We start from the raw sequence: 16888 nt of genomic DNA on the forward strand, positions 1-16888 counted from the left end.
TAAGGCAGCTGGAACTATTTCCCCTTCTGGCAGTCTCCAAAAGGAGGAGAAATCGCACCCCACGGCGATTCATCCTACCTCCTCTTGCCTGAGCCTCTCCACCTCCCCAGCATCTCCTCCTTCGCCCCTGCAGAGTCAGGCAGTGGGAGAAGAGGGGCAGAAAATGACCCTCCCCTCTGATGCTGAGGTCATGGAGAGGAGAAGGGTGGGATGAGGAAGACCTCACTTGTGGGGAGCAAAGGATGCATCTAAAAAATGTGGCTCAACACCCGCCTGCCCCAACTGTCCTCTGCTGGGGTGGAAAACCAGGCACCACTCAACAATTCCGACGCTGTAATAGCTCACTAACACCAACACCGCTTCGAGGGTCCAAGGACAGCAACCTGAGAAACACAAACAACCCAGGGAAGATTTATTTCTACTGTGCAGGCTGCAAAAAGTACAAAACAAGCACCCTGCATTAGTCACCCCCCAAGATTTAAATCCCTGGAGCTTCACGCAAGGCTGTGGGAGAACCGGACAGGCACAGAGGCAGGAGAGCAGAAACTTCGAGAGCGACTTTCCTACAACGGATGGAGAAAATGGAGTCAAAGCCTTCAGTCCCCACTTTTGCAACGTCTCGGGGCCCAGTTCCACGGACCACTATGCATCTGCACAAATCTGTGCTTGGGAACAGGCCCCAAGGGGCACCCAGAGACGGAGCCCCAGGAAGCGTGGCCCTCGCTCCACACAGCTGCGAAGCCAGCGTGTCTTCTCCCGTGGGTCGATTCTGGAAGCGTGGTGGGTGCTCGGTCCCAGAGTCCGTGCTAGGGGCATCTGTCCCGGAGCAGCGCACATAGGCGATAAAAAGGCCAGTTTCCTAGTTGTCCCAGGGCTCCCAGTATTTTGAGGAATAACCATAATTACCTCCAAAATCAATGTTTTTCACCCTGAGCACAGGTCACAGAAACATTCCCTGTTACAGGTTTTGGCTAGAGACTCACACTGACCGAAGTGAGGTGGAAAACCTCCTTGTGACAGTCTCCAAAATGAGGCTGGGGGATGAAGCAGCCCCTGAACCTGGGTCTCTGGACTCCTTTCAGATAGGTCTCTTCAGCACACTGTGTGCACAGTTGTCCCGTTGGAGCCCCCCGATGCCACCCCACCATTCACAGCATCATCTTTGACGTTCTTCTCTGAGCCCGGGACAGGTTTGTGTCTCTCCTGCCTGGTAAATGCCGTTTCAATGCCTCTGACGCACAACTGCATGTCCTCCCGGAAGGACGGGGTGTACAGTCCATAAATGACAGGGTCGGTGCACGTGTGCAGCAAGCCAAAGAGGAAGAAGCTGTGGTTGATATACTCAGGCATCCTTTGGATCATGTCTGGCTGGAACCAGTACCACAAGCCCAAGAGGTAATACGGAGTCCAGCAGATGATGAAGGTAGCAACGATCACTATGGTCATCTTGAGAGTCTTCATGCGTGCCTTGGAGATGTGGTCATTTTTATTTCTTATCAGACCTGCAGGGAAAGTCAAAAGGGTAACTGTAGGTAGGAGAAAACCAGGAAAACAAAAGCCCCCATGACTGTCAAAGGCACTCTTTCTGCCAAAGAGGGGAAAATTATCTTATGGTCTGGTCCAATGCCCTCAGAAAGCAGAGGGCAGTGAGGATGGGGGTCAAGAAGACTGTGTCAAGCCCCCCAGCTGGGTTACCACAGGGTGCTGGTGGGCTGCTCTGTGCCAAGGTTTATCTCCTCTTATAGTGACTTAGTGCAATTCATGGGCACAGAACATGATGAACACCAGTTTTCAGAGTGTCTGCCCTTCAAGTGAGCAGTTCCTTATAAAGCCAGGCTGAGTTCTGATCCTACAAAGCCAAGGGCATGAAGTCAATAAGACGCTAGACATTTCCCATCCTTGGCCTTCAAACTGTTTCTATGCACCTTTCCTGCAGGCCTTGGGTGGTACAAGGAGAACCTGGAGGTCCTGGCACAGGTGGGCCAAAAAAACCAAGAGAAGCCATGCCCTTTGCCACCCCTTGCCATGAATTTCTTGCACAAGACTTTCTCTAAAACACTTCCCCTCATGAAACTCCTTGCTATTTTCCATCAGAGGTGACTTTGCATTTCCCTTAATATTGCCTGGCCTTGGAGAAGTGAGAAGATCTGGCTAACTCTACAACCAAATACGCCTTTGAAATCAAAGGGGCTCGGGATGGACCCAACGGCACTCAAGGATAGAACAGGATTGATCAGATGGAGTCGTGCTGAATAATAAATGGCTGTGGCCTGCTTACCTTTGTTGATCTTTAGCTGCTTACTGATTTCCCATATGATTCGGATGTAGCAAATAATCATGACGCTCAGCGGGGTGATGTAGAGGGTGGTGAAGGTGAACATGTTGTAGACGGTTTCTTCCCAGTGCTCTTGGAAACTGCCGTGAGTAACACACTGGGTGAAATTCACTCCCGGGATGGTGTGCAGGTGGAAAAGGAAGAGCTGAAATCAAGAACCAAGTAACAACTCAGAGGTGCTGTGAAACAGGGCACTACATCCCCAAAATGTTCCTGGCTGGGTTACTGAGGACACTTTCCTTCTGCTCTCGGACTGGGAGACACGCTCTGGTGTCTCCCAGGCTAATTCACAGGTTTGGCCAGGGTGGATGGGACTGGCCATCTGTGAGGTCCTATTTACTATCTCCAAAAACTCATTGCTTTGGAGGTAGAAGTGAGTTAGGGTCTACGCTTGAGTAGACAGAAGATGGTGTCCCCTGCAAATCTCCTTCAGGACTCAGCAGGTTTGGGCTCTGCTTAAGCACTGAAATGTGGCCTTCGCTCTTTACTTTCTGTCCTACCTGCATGTTATTTTGCTCAGTAAACGATGTGGTTTGTCTTGGTCCAGTCCAATTTTTTGTAGCAGTAGTACAACGATGCATTTCTAGGAGCAGATAGCCACATGCATAAGAATTTAAAATTAATTGCTCCTAGAGTTTTCCCCCATACTTATATAACGCCCAGATGGTGCTTTAGTGAGCCAGTGTAATAGGTAAGGTGTAAAACGGTGCTGAGCACTGTGTTGTCCCGGTGCCGGTGTGGTCCGTGGTTGGGGATGGCCTTGGCCAAGCCCTACCTGGGGTGAAGCCAGCAGAAGGCTGGTGGCCCAGGCGACGCAGAGCAGGAGCTTGTTGCGCCGGCGGGCGCTGGCGAAGGCGAAGGGGCGGAGGACGGCGGCGTGGCGGTCCAGGCTGATGACCACCAGCACCAAGGCGGCCGCGTACATGGCGAAGAGCTTGAGGAAGTTGAGCAGCTTGCAGGAGAGGTCGCCGGCGTACCACTGGACCGTGACGTTCCACACGGCGTCCAGCGGCATCACCGCCACCGTCACCAGCAGGTCCGCCAGCGCCAGGCTGAGGATCAGCGGCCGCACGTGGGACTTCCTCCTCTTCCTCACGAGGCTGCAGAGCACCGCGGCGTTGCTGCATGCCGCTAGCAGGAAGAGGACGGCGGTGACGATGACGCGGGCCCTGGCAGCTGGCGTGAACGTGGGCTCGACCCAGCGCTCGGGACAGCCGGAGGCAGAGATGTTGGCATCGCCCTCGGCGGCGGGCTGGTGAGATGCTCGGTGCTGCTCTTCAGGCATTCCCTGGGAAAAAGCAAAGTTATGGCTTAAATACGAGCAATTATAGATATATGAATGAGGAGAAACGGGGAGGCTGGGGGATGCCTGTTGCGGGAGGGTTGGTGAGGAGCCAGAGGACCTTCCGGCAGCGACCTGCCCGCCGTGCAGGCCACCTCGTCCCGGCTTGGTGGCACAGCCTGCCCGGGGCAGCGGCTCGTCTTGCAGAGCCGCGGTGTCCCCCCTTCCCAGTTACGTGGCCCCCGCGGTCCTCCCCTGGCTTGCGCTCACCACCTTGCCGTAACTATAGCAATCGCTTGCGGAGATATGTATTTTTAGCTCGTTGCAGTGCGGTTCAGCAGCTGGGAAGCAGCCGGGGCGGCGTGACGCGGTGGCCGCGGCTCTCCCTGGCACCGCGACTCTGCGGCTCGCCGTGCCGGAGCCGGCATCGCACAGCTCCCCGGGGCCTTTCCAAGCAGGCTTTGCCTTTTAACCCCCCCAGGGCACTTTGGTGTGTTCAAACTTAACTTCTGCAGGAAGCCTCCGTGCCCTGCTGTCCCCTTGTCCCCGGCGGTGCCACGGGGAGCAGAGCTGGGGAGAGGGGTGGCAGGAGCAGGGGCACACGCGGGGGCCGTGGGGGCGAGCCCCCACCCCGCTTTCACTGCATCGCCCTTTGCTCCCGAGCACGACCGGCTCAACGTGTCACCAACTGGCGTTTCAAGGGCACCTGCTTCGAGCTCGCGGGGCCGCGCGACCCTCAGCGCTCCCAGCTGCTGCCAGGGCTCACGGGGCTTTAAGCACCCTCCGCTTTACAGAGACCGAAATAACGCGTCCCCCGCTTTGCGGGAATAAAAGAGCAGCGGCGATCGAATGTCTCTCCTCCCTGCAGCCCCGCGAGGACGGGGATGCCGGTGCCTTGCCGCAAGCCTCCCTCCTGCAGCCGCCTCCTCTGCCCCCAGCCCGGGGCAGCCTCCCTCCAAACCAAAAAGCAGAGAACAGAAAGAAAATGCAGTGAAAAGTACCCAAGTGACCGCTGCCTGGCTCGGAGAAGCGGGAGGAAACCCGTGCCGCCGTCCCGACTCAATCCCACCGACGTACCTGGAATACGCATGGAGGGAGAAGGCTCCTCTTCCTCCCGCCGCCTGCGGTCGGTGCCCGGGAACCTCCGGCTCCTCTCTTGCCGCGTCGGCAGCCCGGCGCCGCGATGCTGCTGCGCGGGAAGCAGCTAGCCGAGCCCCGGGCGAGGAGGGGGAAAGGTGGGGGTCCGGGTGCTGTTTTAGCGCGAGCACACGCCGGCAGCGCCGTGCGGAGCAGGCAGAGCTGATACAACCACGCACGGGTTTGTGCGGGAGAGCACGGGCCCCCGTTCCCGCAGAGCCGGGCAAGCCGAGCGGGTTTAACGCCAGCGGCAAGCCGGCGTCCTCCTCCTCCTCGCGGGCTTAACGAGCTGCCCGCTTTAAGCTTTAATGAGCGGGCGGCGGGGACAATGACAAATCTGCCATATTCCAAGGAACGGCCAAAATCCAAGATGTTGCCTCTGGCGTTACGGCCAAACGCGGCCCCATCGGGGATACCTGCCAGCGCTCAGCGCTTCGGTTTTCTATAAATACGGGAAAATGAGTTAATTATCCCCGGAGATTCTGATGAAGGCTCTGTTGCTGAGACAACCATAGGACTCAGCACACAAATACACACACACACACACACACACAAGTGATGCTCCTGGGCCGCGCAGGTCCTCGTGAGCACCACCGGCGTGGACGCAGGTACGTGCCCGGACTGGGAGTCCGCTAATGAGGGAGTGAGAGAGAAACTGAGGTCATCTTGCCATTCGAGAGCAATTTCTCTGCACTTTATCCGCTCCCTTTTTGCTCTTTCTGCATTTATTTCAGTGTAATGCAGTGCAAGCAAACCCCGAACATGCTGCACAAAACCCGGGAGGGACAAAGTGCTCACAAGGCCCTAAAAAACGTGGCACACGATGCAAAGCCTGGGACGGAAAATGAGCCCATGCAGCTTTTCCAGCTGGCAAAAGGCGGGAGGATTGCAAAAGCAGAAGCTGTGGGGCTGCCGGAGGGCCAGCAGCAGGCAGACGGGATTTCCACCAGCCCCACGGCGCAGGGCCTCCTCGCAGCGATACCATTAAAATGACGGGAAACCCGTGTCTGCTCAGAGATGGTCCTCCCTGATTTCCCAGCTGTGTTTAAAGCTCTTCATTTTCCTTTGGCTGATAACAAAACCGATGCTGGGATTTGCAGGACAGAGCGTTCTGGCTGCAGACAACGGCGAGGCCCCGTGCGGAGGGCGATCCCCGAACACGCTGCACTCCGAGGAAATTACCCCCATGAAGTTTTTGCACCAGGGAAATGAACATTAACTTCCAGCAAAGCTGCTGTGCTCTGAAGGAAAATATATCTGCTTGCACAACTGTTCAAACCGCTGACTTATCGCCAGGAATATTGCCAAGGGAGGTGACCCGTCTGGCCCCGGCACCCTGCGTCCTGCAGGCGTGGGGTCACAGAAGGACCATGGCTCCGTCAAGGAGGACTTCCAGGGCTGTAGCTAAAGGGAACGCGCTTACGTTTTTGTGCAGACTTCTGACATCAGGCCATCGGTTGCCGCTGGCCCCGTCCCGGCCCACGCGGAGCATCGCGCTGGCACCTCCCCGCTCGTACACCCGGGCGATGCTCTCGCCCCGGTTTGCTCTCAAGGCACCAAGCAGGGTGATGACACCAGGGTACCAAAACCCAAGGGAAACCCCACCGGTGGGACCAGCTCAGGCCGAACGCCTGGTCCGTGAGGAGCAGCTGCCCATCAGAGCCCACTAAAACCCTCCATTTCTTGCGCGTTTAACCAGCGAGCTGGAAAATCTCTGCCGTTCACACGCTCGAAGTGACTTGCATCCAAGGGGGAGAGAAAACCCGCTCCGTCCCCCAGCCCCTCACCCAAAACGCTGCCTCGCGAGCTGAGAGAAAACCCATGGGGTGAGATTCCTGCCACAGCCCCCGCCAACCCCCCCGGTCCCGCTTACAGGACCCCCCGGCTGCTGGAGCCCTTGGCGGGGTGCCGCCGGGAACGTGCTTTCCCGGCAAACGCGGGGCTCAGCCGCCTCCAGCCCCAGCATCCAGCTCTGCTCCAAAGAGAGGAAACTTCAGCTTCGGAGGCTCGGCTGAAAATCACATACGGGATAAAGCCGTCCCCGCGGTCCTGCCTGCTCCGACGGAAGAGTTTTACAGCGAGTTCAGTGCAACATTTGGAAAAGCCATCCACGACAGCTCCGGGAATTAAAAGGCATAAAACCCATCCCAGGCATGAGCTCGACCTGCATGGCCTTGGCAAAGGTGGACATGAAGCCCCCCGTATCCCTGCGGAAAATCCCCAGAGCCGCACGTGAGAGGGCTGCCGCCCCGGCCGCGGGAATCGCCCGCTGGCTGCTGTGTCGCGTGCAAGGAAGAGCACTGTCCCAGGGAGGAGCAAAGCACAGAAACTGTAAATAACTTGGATGGGAGCCTGTTTATTACAGCATCAGCCTTTTTTTTGCATTAGCCTCCCAGTTAGAGCAGAGATTAATTCAGCGCCACATGGTAATCCTTATTTTTTTTCTTTCATTAGGCTCTTTGCACCTGCACTAAAGCAATTAAATAGCGAGTCAGGAATGCATTCCCTGTTCGCCTGCCTTCCCAGCTGGACACCTCTCTGTCTGGAAACGGCCTCCCCTTCCCGACGGCATGACGAGAGAGAGGACGGGATTTTTCTTGGGAAGTGTAAACCTCGCTCGTGGCACCCGCAAGGCTCTGGTCGCTGTTCAGAGGGGAGGTTTTCTGCATGACGGCATGCAGAAATGTCCTGGCCCTGCACGACCAACAAGTCTTACTTTGAGGGTGTGGTTCCTTATTAAAATGACTATTTTTCTCTGCTGTTTGCACAGTAAACTCCCCCCCCCTTTTTTTCCCCCCTTTTTGTCTCCTCAGAGGTCAGCTGGCTTTGGCTGCTCAGCATCCTTCAGCTGGATCTCCAGGCTGATGTTACCAAACTCTTTCCATGACCAGATTTTTGGTCGCCGGGCTCGGGAAGCGGCGCTGGCCGGCAGGGACCACCGGGATGTGGGTGCTCCCAGCACCTCCCTGGAGCATCCCACCCCGCGGGGCTCATGAGCTGGCGCTGGTCCATGTCCTCCCGGTGCACGGTGACCTTGGTGGGGAGCGGGAAGCCACAGCACCTCCAGGCTCCACGTTGGGGCCTTCCTCCCAAATCCGCACGGATCGGCGGCCCGGCTGCTGGAGGCTACGGAGACCAGAAAGCCACAGCAGCTGCAGTAACGATCCAGCAGCAATTTCTGCACAAGCAGACTTTGAGCAAAAGTGCAAGCAGTGTCACACGTAACTAGGGGTGTCGTGCTGGGAAGCTAGCAAAGGGGACCGCTTCGGAGCTGGTTAGTCTGGTGCACGCGCCGGGGAGGCTGCTGGAAGCTCTCCTGATAGACCACCACGATTGACTTCATCTTAGAGGAAAGCCTGCCTTTCTCACCCCAGGCGAAGCTGCTGTCCTGGGGAGCTACCAATGAGCCAACGCTGCTCTGGCCCCCAAAGGCAGAGGGACCAAAGCAGGTAGAAATGACCCCATACGGAGCTTCTACCTTGCCAGGCCACCGCGCTGCCTGGGGCTGCCCCAGCCCGTGGTTTTGGGTGGTCTGGTCCCGTCAGCTGCCTCCGAAGCAATGCAGAGTGATGGATTAAGCGTGCAAGGCTGGAGGAAGCGACCCTGGGCTGGGGCGGCTGCTGCTCCCGGTGAGGCATCCGCATGGGTATTCCTCTTTGGTCGCGAGGACTCATGATATCAGAGATTTCAGAGGCAGAGTTTTCCTTCTTTTTTTTTTTTTCCCTCCGCTCTTCCTTCTCCAAGGCCTGAGTTGTCTCAGGAGCAACTTGTCCAAGGAAATTCTTGTCTCATGCTGGACTCGAAACAGAAAGTCTAGTCAGGGCAGCTGACACGCGGTGTTGTTGCGAGCGAATACCAGCGCCCCGAGGTCATTTCCTCGGGCTAGCGATGAGCTCACCGCTGGAACGGCTTCCGCCGTTACCCAAAGTTCACAAATCAGACAGTCACGAAGGTCCCACTTCTCACCCTCCCCGTTAAAACCAGCCTCTGGGCTGCAGCCCTGCACCACGCCGGCCCCACTCGGCTCCGGCACGGGAGCCCTGCCAGGGCGTGGGTGATGGTAAAGAAGATGAGATGCCTTGGTTGCAAGCGTGGCAAGGCCATACGGAAAAGGGTTTGCTTTTCCCGGTGGCAGGAAAGTTGCATCCCGACAAGCCCATGCTTTAGGGCTCGCCAGGCAAGGGGCTGCTGTCGCAGCAGGACCAATTTGGGCAGAGCCGCAGGAGGGTGCTCCAGCCACATCCCCCCAAAGAAAGCACCTCCCAAACACAGCAGCATGCGTCTGAACAGGAGATGGATGGGCCATGGCCATGTCACACAGCCACACCAGCTCACAAGCAACAACTACTTCTGCCAAGCACTTTTCTCTGCTTATAGAGTGACCCATTCATCCATAAGGGTTTATGGAAAAAACATACATACATCACAAAAAAGGGGCTTTGCAGCCATCACATTTACACACTTAGCAGAAACCTTGCAAGCAGTCAGACCCGTACAGCACACGGACACTTCCCTCAGAGCCACATCCCTCGCAGCTCGAGCAGAGCCGCTGCAAGGAGCTTTTCAACAGCTTGTACAAGGCAAAAGGCAGTGAGTCCACGCTAACACCAGGGATTTGCAGCTCTGCTCAAAATCACCACAGCTGGGAGAAAGCAAACAGAGAAGCAGCCCAGAGCCACCACAGCACAAAGGAGTAAAGCCCAGCCACAAAGCCAGGATATCACTGGTCATAGAGGATAAGATGTTCCAGCACATACATGCTCTTGACTTCAAGTCTTGCATTGTAGGTTTACCACCACCCTGCAGCAGGCACCCACCTAAGCTCCACCTTGCAGCAGCACACCCAGGCACCAGCATCATCCCACGCCCTTTAAGAGGACAAGTGTCTCCAGGTGCTTCTCAGGCATTGACAAATTAGACCCAGGCCAGCTGTGAGCCCAGAACGGCCCAGAGCAGGAACACCACACCAGTAAAGGGTTCGTTGCTGGGACAGCAGTGCTGCAAGTCCCGGGCCTGGCCAGCCCCAACCAGCGTTGCAAAAAAGCCATCGCGTCTATCTCTATTTCTCGATCGGAGCTGATGCACTACCCCCTCGTGCCGTCCCTATGTCACCCAAACCAGGCAGCGGCAGGACAAGCGCCTGCCGCGGCCCCGCCAACGTGCCGCCCCGAGCCCCGGGGAGGGGATGCGTTTCCCGTGCTCACCCAGCCCTGGCCGCTCGCTGAGGCTGCCAAGTGGGACGTTAATTAGTGTCGCTGCTCGGATGCGTTTGCAATCCCGGGGCTTTCACAGATAATCTGGGTCATCCAGTTGCCTTTCAGAAAAGTCCTCGTTTAGCAGGGAGGGTAAAACGCGTCCCTGGGGTAGCCCGTCTGGCACCAGCTCAGCCGCATGCGGCATCGCCGTTGCCCACCAAGCTCAACGTGTTGGCAAACTGCTGCTTTGGGCTGTTTCTGCATGAAATAACACTGTTTCTGGATTCGTGCATCACATCGCTTGGAGTCTCGCTGGAGCCATCAGTCAGGCAACAGCTCTCCGGTTGTCTGGGAGTATCCTGTAACCCGACACATAGGTGCTAAGGTCAACGCGCTTTCGATGCTAAAACCCATTGCTGTTTTGTGCTTTAATAGCTTGGCTGCGTTGCCTGGCCGTGCCCATCGTGTCAAGTCACCCTGGGAGCCCACGCCAAATATCCAGCAGGGGTATTGAGGACCCAGACGGGGGACCCAAAGCATGCATCGCATGACGTTGGCTGAAGTCTCATCCCAGTTCACACCGGGAAAGCCCAGCAAATGCAGCTCACATCTCCCCCGTCCCCGCAAAGCAACGCCGCGTCGTCCGGAAGGGCATCGCGGAGCCGCTGCCGGGTGCTGCGGCCTCCTCCAGCGCTCCCGGCTCCCACCCGCCGGTGCCGGCAGCAGCGCCCCGACCCAGCCAGCACCGTCGCAGCCCTAAGAGGATATTTTCCTTGAGCTGGAACAAATTAGGAAATCAAATGTTTTCCCTGTGACTAACACATGGAGTTGAACAATTTTGTCCTTGTTTTATATTGGTCCTACTTGCTCTGCTTGTCTTTCCCTCTCACTTTACTCTTCCGTCAGTTCTCGGCTTTCCCCGGGATCGTCCCGCCGGGCTGGGAGGACCGGCTCGTGCACAGCCGGGGGAAACTCTGCCAGAGCTCCGGTACTGCAGCGGTCCGTTGGGCTGCAGCGCAGCCCGGCCGTGCGGTGGGAAAAGCAAGTCTCTCCAAGCCGGAAAAAATAGAAAATGTCTTTTCTCTCCCAGCAAAAATCACATATGGCCTGTCTGGCCAGGCAAGCCCCAAATCAGCCAACACTTCCCCTGCTGCTCTCAGAGCTAGGGGATGAAGGTGACAGATTTGGGGCAATTACCGAGGAAGTTTCACGGGTTGGGAGCGGTCCATCAGTTTCTGGATCTGCCAAAGTCCAAGGATTTGGTGACTGTTGGAAGAGCTTGTCATCATCCATAGCCAGCTTGTGGCTGTCATGGGCTGGACCTTCAGCTCTTGGGCCTGCACATCACGATGATCCAAACATCAAACGCCCTCCTCTCTCCCAGGCCTCCGAAGTCAAAGACCCCAAGATATTATGGTCCCAAGACCATCTTTAAGGTCTTGGTATTTCCCCGCTGGTTTTCTTCCTGAGTGCCCCGGGCTGGGCCATTGCTCACTGCCATCCCCAGCTGGTGCCCAGTCAGACTCACTATGCAAAAGAGATGATTACTTATACCACAGAGATTTTTGGCTATTTCTTCTTCCCTCTGCAAAACAAATTGCAAAAGGTAACACGCTATTAAAACTAACAGATGCTGGAGGTGTGGAGGGGGAGTAAAACTGCTGAGCCCACAGGTTAAAATCCTGCTCTGCTGACACCGGCGAGAGCCTTTCCCTTCACTCGCTGCAGCCAGGACCATGCTCCCTTCGGGAAAGGCCACGTTCATCCGCATGATTTGTTCAGGCCCGGTGCTGATTTTTCTTACAATAAAAGCTGTATTTACAACTTCGTTGGTGCCCCAAGGAGTTAAGATGGGATGGAAACCAGCTGCAAGCCTTGTCACCTCCTCCTTCAGCATTTCTGGAGAGGACACAGGGTTCTTCTTTATTTTTGTCAAGGAGCACCATCTGCAAATCTATTTGAGAAGGGCACTATGAATTATCCAGATGTTGCCTTTCAACAGCCTGTGCTTACCACCAGCTTGACCACACGCTCCTTCCCAAACACAGCTCTGAACCACGTCCAAACTCAACTGCTGTTTTCTTCCGTTTTGGTTAGGGAGAGGTAACATGTTGAAAGCTGAAAGTCCAACGGAAACATCACCAGCAGGAACCAAGAATTTCATCAGCAAGCTAGCAGGGAAGCCTCCCCGGTGGCTGTTTCACCAGCACGTTGTTTGGAGCCTCTTATCTCTAAACTGCCTTCAGGGCTCAAAAACGCTGGGAATAGAGGCCCTGGCATGAGGTTTGCAGAGCATTTTTCAAGAGCAACTGCTTTTAGGAAAGGAGCCCGACTTGGGTGGCTCTGGGGGAAGAGCTAGCACTAATTCTGGGTGCAATGGGGTGGAGGAGCAGTGGAAGGGCCCTTATTTTGGGTCTCCCACCCAGTTTTTACCATCGTGCCACAAGCCAGCTCCAGCGCAGGGCCAGCCGAGCTCCCGGTCGGCAATACTGCCGGCCGCGCTCTCATCACCCCAGCCTGGCCGTGGGGGCGAGTTTCGGTCCTGATGTTTCCACCTTGTCAGATCTGGCCTGCGAGGGAGGAGGGTCTGGACGGAGGCTCTCGTTCCCCTGACACGAGCATGACGCCAAGTTTCTCTCCTCACCTGCTTATCTCCAAAGCTGCCTTCGCAAGCTGGTCCTGATTTTTTAATCTAATCGAAGCGTCCTCCAGTACAAGCTGTTAACGTCCAGGCACTGGCAGCAGTTTCCTTCGGTAGCTGTTTCACCGCCGTTGTAGCAAACACAAGCCCCGGTCCAGACACCCATCAACACCGGGCACTCGAGCCCTCTGCCCACGTCCGCAGGTCCTCGTCTGCCAGCGAGGCTCTCCAAGGGGAAGGAAACTTTTTTAAGCTGAGCAGAGCTGGGCTTAAAAAAATCTAGCTAGGCTTACGGCAAACCCACATGGACACTACCAAGAAAAGTGATGCAGCTCTAAGCATCCTGGGGGACATCCAGCAGGGTTGGGGTTGGCGTTGGGGTTGGGGATGGGTCTAGGGTTAGGGCTAAATTGGCTTAGCAGAACTGGACTTTTTTGAGCATGTGAAGATGCTCGTGACCTTGCTGGGGCTGGGGGACGTGCTGCAGCTCTGGCCACCCCAATAACCAAACGGGGGGAAGGAGACCGTCACGTGGGCTCTGCGGGTTCCTGCAAGAGTCGAGCGGCTTCGCCCCCTCGAAGGCGACGGAGCGGCCTGACTGCACCAGCCCAGGCTTGGCTTGGGGTTGCTTTGGTGACAAACCTGAAATAAATTTTCGTGTGATTCAGCGAGGAAGAGCTTGGAGCCTCTTGCCGTTTCCTACGCTGGCCCATCAAGCCGAACCTTGTTTTTCCGCACGCTTTGGGGAACGATGACTTCATTTCTGAAGTCGAGCCATAAACACAGCACAAAATCTTGAGATTTCAGTGACACCTAAGAATAATTACATATAATGAGATCAGCTAACAAAAAAATCTCCCTTGATTTTATTACACGGTGGCTTTCTTGCCGTGAAAAGCATTGTGGTTTTTAAGCTATTTGGTGGCGGAAACACTCAAATAACCTGAGCTGATCCAAGGACATGGGTATGACCAAGGACAAAAATACCACGTTTCAGTCCCTGGCAGCCCCAGAGTTGCCAGACTGATGGTCCATCCTGTTTACCATCAACCCACCAACGCCGGCCAACGTTGCTCCGGGGAAAGGTGGCTACTAATCGTGCAGAAATGGCACATTTTCTCCCAGACCCCAGCAGCCAGCAGCTTATCTGCAGGCTAAAAGGGAGCTCGTAGCCTAAACTTGAGTGTCGTGGCTGACTCCAGATGTGCCAGGTGTGCTGATACAGCCTGAGCCTTTTCCATGTGCCATCGGTGCAAGCAAGCCTTGGAGCCGTGCAGCGCAGGAAGGAGATAAACCGAGACCACCGCAGCACGCCCACGGGAAGCGGCTCTCGCCGCCCGTGCAAGATTTTGCCAATCTCCGGGAAAATCTGGCCAAAGCTCTGGGAGCACAAATCAGCCACAAATCAGCCCAATCTACACCAAAAAGCACCAACAGGATGAGGCACAAGCGAGCCCTCCTGCTGCGGGTGCAGCGTACGTGCGCAGCCGGGTTCCCGGCGTGGCTCTGAGCCCACACCTAACGCTCGTAAACAAGAGTCATCATTTAAGGATTTCTCCAGGAGCAAGTGATTGCCCAAGGCAACATGTGGTTCGGCACAGGACGGTCTTTGTCCGCCCAGCCCTGATCGCAGCTAAACCAAACAGCTGCCGGGCTGAGGGTTGGTGCTCTGCGTCCGCTGCTCCTCTGCGTTTCAGATGTCCCCGTTGAGGGGACATGGGGGGTCTCCGCTGGCTCGGTCTCCTCCTTCGGGGCATGCCGGCCCGCGCCCCGCGGCTGCGCCGGGGAGGGCTCGCACTCCTTGGGGAGGATGTAATGGCTTTTCTAGATGAGCCAAAATACTTAATTTCTCCAGGTCGGCAATGTAATTAAACAGGTTTAAGCTCTGTCTGGAGCTGGTTCCCTGGGATTTGCCTCGGAGCCGTTCCCAGCACCGCTGTTAGCGCCGCTAACACCTGCGGCAACGCATGGCGGGATGGGCTGCCGGGGACGGCACATCCCATGCGGCCGGAGCAAAACGCAGCTCCCCGGAGCAGGGGACGGAGCAAAGAGGCAGCGGGAACAACCCCGGAAAGCAGCGGCCCTTTCCGAGCCGGGCAGCGGGGTGGATGGCCCTGACTGCCCCCGAGGCCGGGGGGAGCCAGGGCACAGCATCCCCTGGGGAATAAAGCAGCTTGGGAAAACGGATGTGCAGTGTCCCAACCTGAGTTTTAAGGTGTTGTCGGAGCTCGCCAAGCTGCTCCTTCCCGCTCGGAGCCACTGCAGGAAATTTGGGGAAAAGCCGCCCGGAGCTTCTCTGGGAAAGCGCAATGCACTAAATCAGGTGCATGGTTAGCGGGGAGCAGCAAACGCGGCCCTCGCGGCATGCCGGGTGGGCTGCCTCCCTTTCCTTCCCCGCGGCACCAGCGCGGGCTGGAAAACCGGCCCCTCGCCCGGCCCCACTTCGGGCCACCCCGTCTCCTGCGCCCGGCCGGGCAGCACTGCAGAGCCGCATGGGCTCGGTGTGCCGGGACACCCGCGATCCCCCTCCCGGCCCGCTCACCGCCCTGGGAAAAGGCTGCCAGGCCTCCGGAGCTAAAATTAGCCTTTCCTTGGCTCCAGGTTTCCCGGCTTTCATGTTGCCCCCCCCTCCCCGGGTGGCGTTTCCACGTCTGTTTCGTAGATGCGGGATGTCGAGCTGAGCGGCACTCAACCACGGTCAACAGCTTCGGTAAATCCTTCCAGGGGGAAACGTCTGATCGTTCCTTCGCTCCCAGCCACAGCCTGTAAATTCTCATCTGTGCCATAAAAACAAACTACAGTAGTTCGTTTTTTGGGCTCTTTTCCAAAGTTTTCAGGCAGCTGCACTAGAACTTTGTGCTGATGAAGCGGTGGAGGAGGGTTTAAGTGAAACAATATTGCGGCGGCCGAGAGGTTCGCTGGTGGTTCAAACCTCAGAGCGGACCCGGGGGACCTACGGCCTCTCCAAGGCTTCGCACGAGCCGGTCCAGCTCCTGGGATAGCAAAACAGGACTGGAAAACAACGGCTTCAGCTCGGCGTTAGCCGCCCCGGGAGCACGGCCGGAGGAGCCCGGGGGAGCGGGGTGATTGATGAAATCCCAGCTCGCTGCCCTAAAGCTGTGCCCAGAGCGTTTGGGACGGAACAAAATCATCCATCAGTTATTTTAGCTCCGGCCTCCTGCATAAACAGGAGCCAGCCCAGAAATGCACGGCAGGGGAAAATATCCGTCAGCTCCCTTTGGCGGAGGGGAGAGGGGGCCGGGTTCGGCTCGGGGGCAGGAGCAGCTGGCGGGGGGTGAACGAGGTACCGGCCCTGCCGGGCATCTTAGGGGTCCCAGAGCCGATAAAGCCGGTGCTCCGCCAGCGGGAGCCTGCCGGGCCGCAGCAGGGCCCGCCGGGCCAGGGAGGCGGAGGGGCTGCGGGGAGGATGGATATCTCCCCTCGCCGTCTCGGCACTTTTCCCACATCTTGTTCTAATTACTCGCAGACTTGTGTCCGACCGCGCTCTGCTCCCCGTCCCCGGGGGCGGGAGAAGCTCGGCTCAGCTCTGGATATCCCCCGTGCCGGGCCTCGGCGGGGCTGCGTTTGGGGCTAAGCACAGAAAACGGGCTCTAATCCCTCGGGAAGGGCTCTGCATGCTGCAGAAGGCAACCCCGGGAGCCGAGCATCCCTCTTGGCCGGGTGCGATCGTGCCCCTGTTAGCTGGAAAGCCAGCTCGGGGCGGGCGCGTGGCCTGGCCTGGGCACCGCCGGCTCTGCAGGGAAGCTTGTCCCAGCACGTTTGCTCCAGACCCTCTCCCACCTGCGTCCTCACCCCCGATGCCTCTTCCTGGAGCATCTCCAGGAGGAGCTGGGAGTCAGCGCAGGCCACGACTGCGGGGGGCCCTGGGCCCCACCATGCCCGAGGTTTTCGGGGTCCCTGAGGCCGCGCGGTTCACGCTGCACCGGTTTTCCCAGGAGCGCCGAGTGGCCTTGGGGCATCAGCGTGGGAAAAACCGCAGTTGTGCTGGGAGGGTGCAGCCAGCGCGGGGCCGGCAGGGACCTGGGGGCGAAAAACACCCCTTCAACTCATCACGCCACGTGCCCGACCCCACTCAATCATGTGCAAAAACCCCGACCCATGAGCCGGGGCAGTCCCCGAAGAGGCTGGCAGCAGCCGTCCCCGCGCCCGTGGCTGTTCCCGCGCCGGCGGCCATCCCCGTGGCCTCAGGGCTCCCCGCAGGGGCTGCAGCCAGGCAGCAGCTCCGGCTCTGCAGCGGGTTCGCGCTTGCCGTCACCTCGCGGGGGGATTATCCAGCC

At 57.4% G+C, this 16888-nt stretch overlaps 1 protein-coding gene across 1 annotated transcript; it reads right to left on the reverse strand.

Annotated features, from left to right (window-relative positions):
• Positions 1-355: 355 nt before the first annotated feature.
• On the reverse strand, positions 356-3637 carry LOC112996301 (gonadotropin-releasing hormone II receptor-like). The gene is made up of 3 exons (XM_026121727.2): positions 3111-3637; positions 2279-2480; positions 356-1502 (listed from the first exon to the last, which is right to left on the reverse strand). The coding sequence occupies exons 1-3, from the start codon at positions 3618-3620 to the stop codon at positions 1093-1095; spliced, it is 1122 nt and encodes a 373-aa protein (XP_025977512.2). The 5' UTR covers positions 3621-3637; the 3' UTR covers positions 356-1092.
• Positions 3638-16888: the final 13251 nt, after the last annotated feature.

This window comes from Dromaius novaehollandiae, chromosome 10 (genome assembly GCF_036370855.1).
Source record: "Dromaius novaehollandiae isolate bDroNov1 chromosome 10, bDroNov1.hap1, whole genome shotgun sequence".
Lineage (NCBI taxonomy): Eukaryota > Metazoa > Chordata > Aves > Casuariiformes > Dromaiidae > Dromaius > Dromaius novaehollandiae.

Excerpts from the sequence above, each read along its gene's own strand:
- LOC112996301 (XM_026121727.2), bottom strand. The coding sequence starts at position 3,620 with ATGCCTGAAGAGCAGCACCGAGCATCTCACCAGCCCGCCGCCGAGGGC. Across the intron at positions 2,481-3,110 it reads TTCTGCTGGCTTCACCCCAG|CTCTTCCTTTTCCACCTGCA; the intron begins GTAGGGCTTGGC and ends TCTTGATTTCAG. Across the intron at positions 1,503-2,278 it reads GCAGCTAAAGATCAACAAAG|GTCTGATAAGAAATAAAAAT; the intron begins GTAAGCAGGCCA and ends CTTTCCCTGCAG.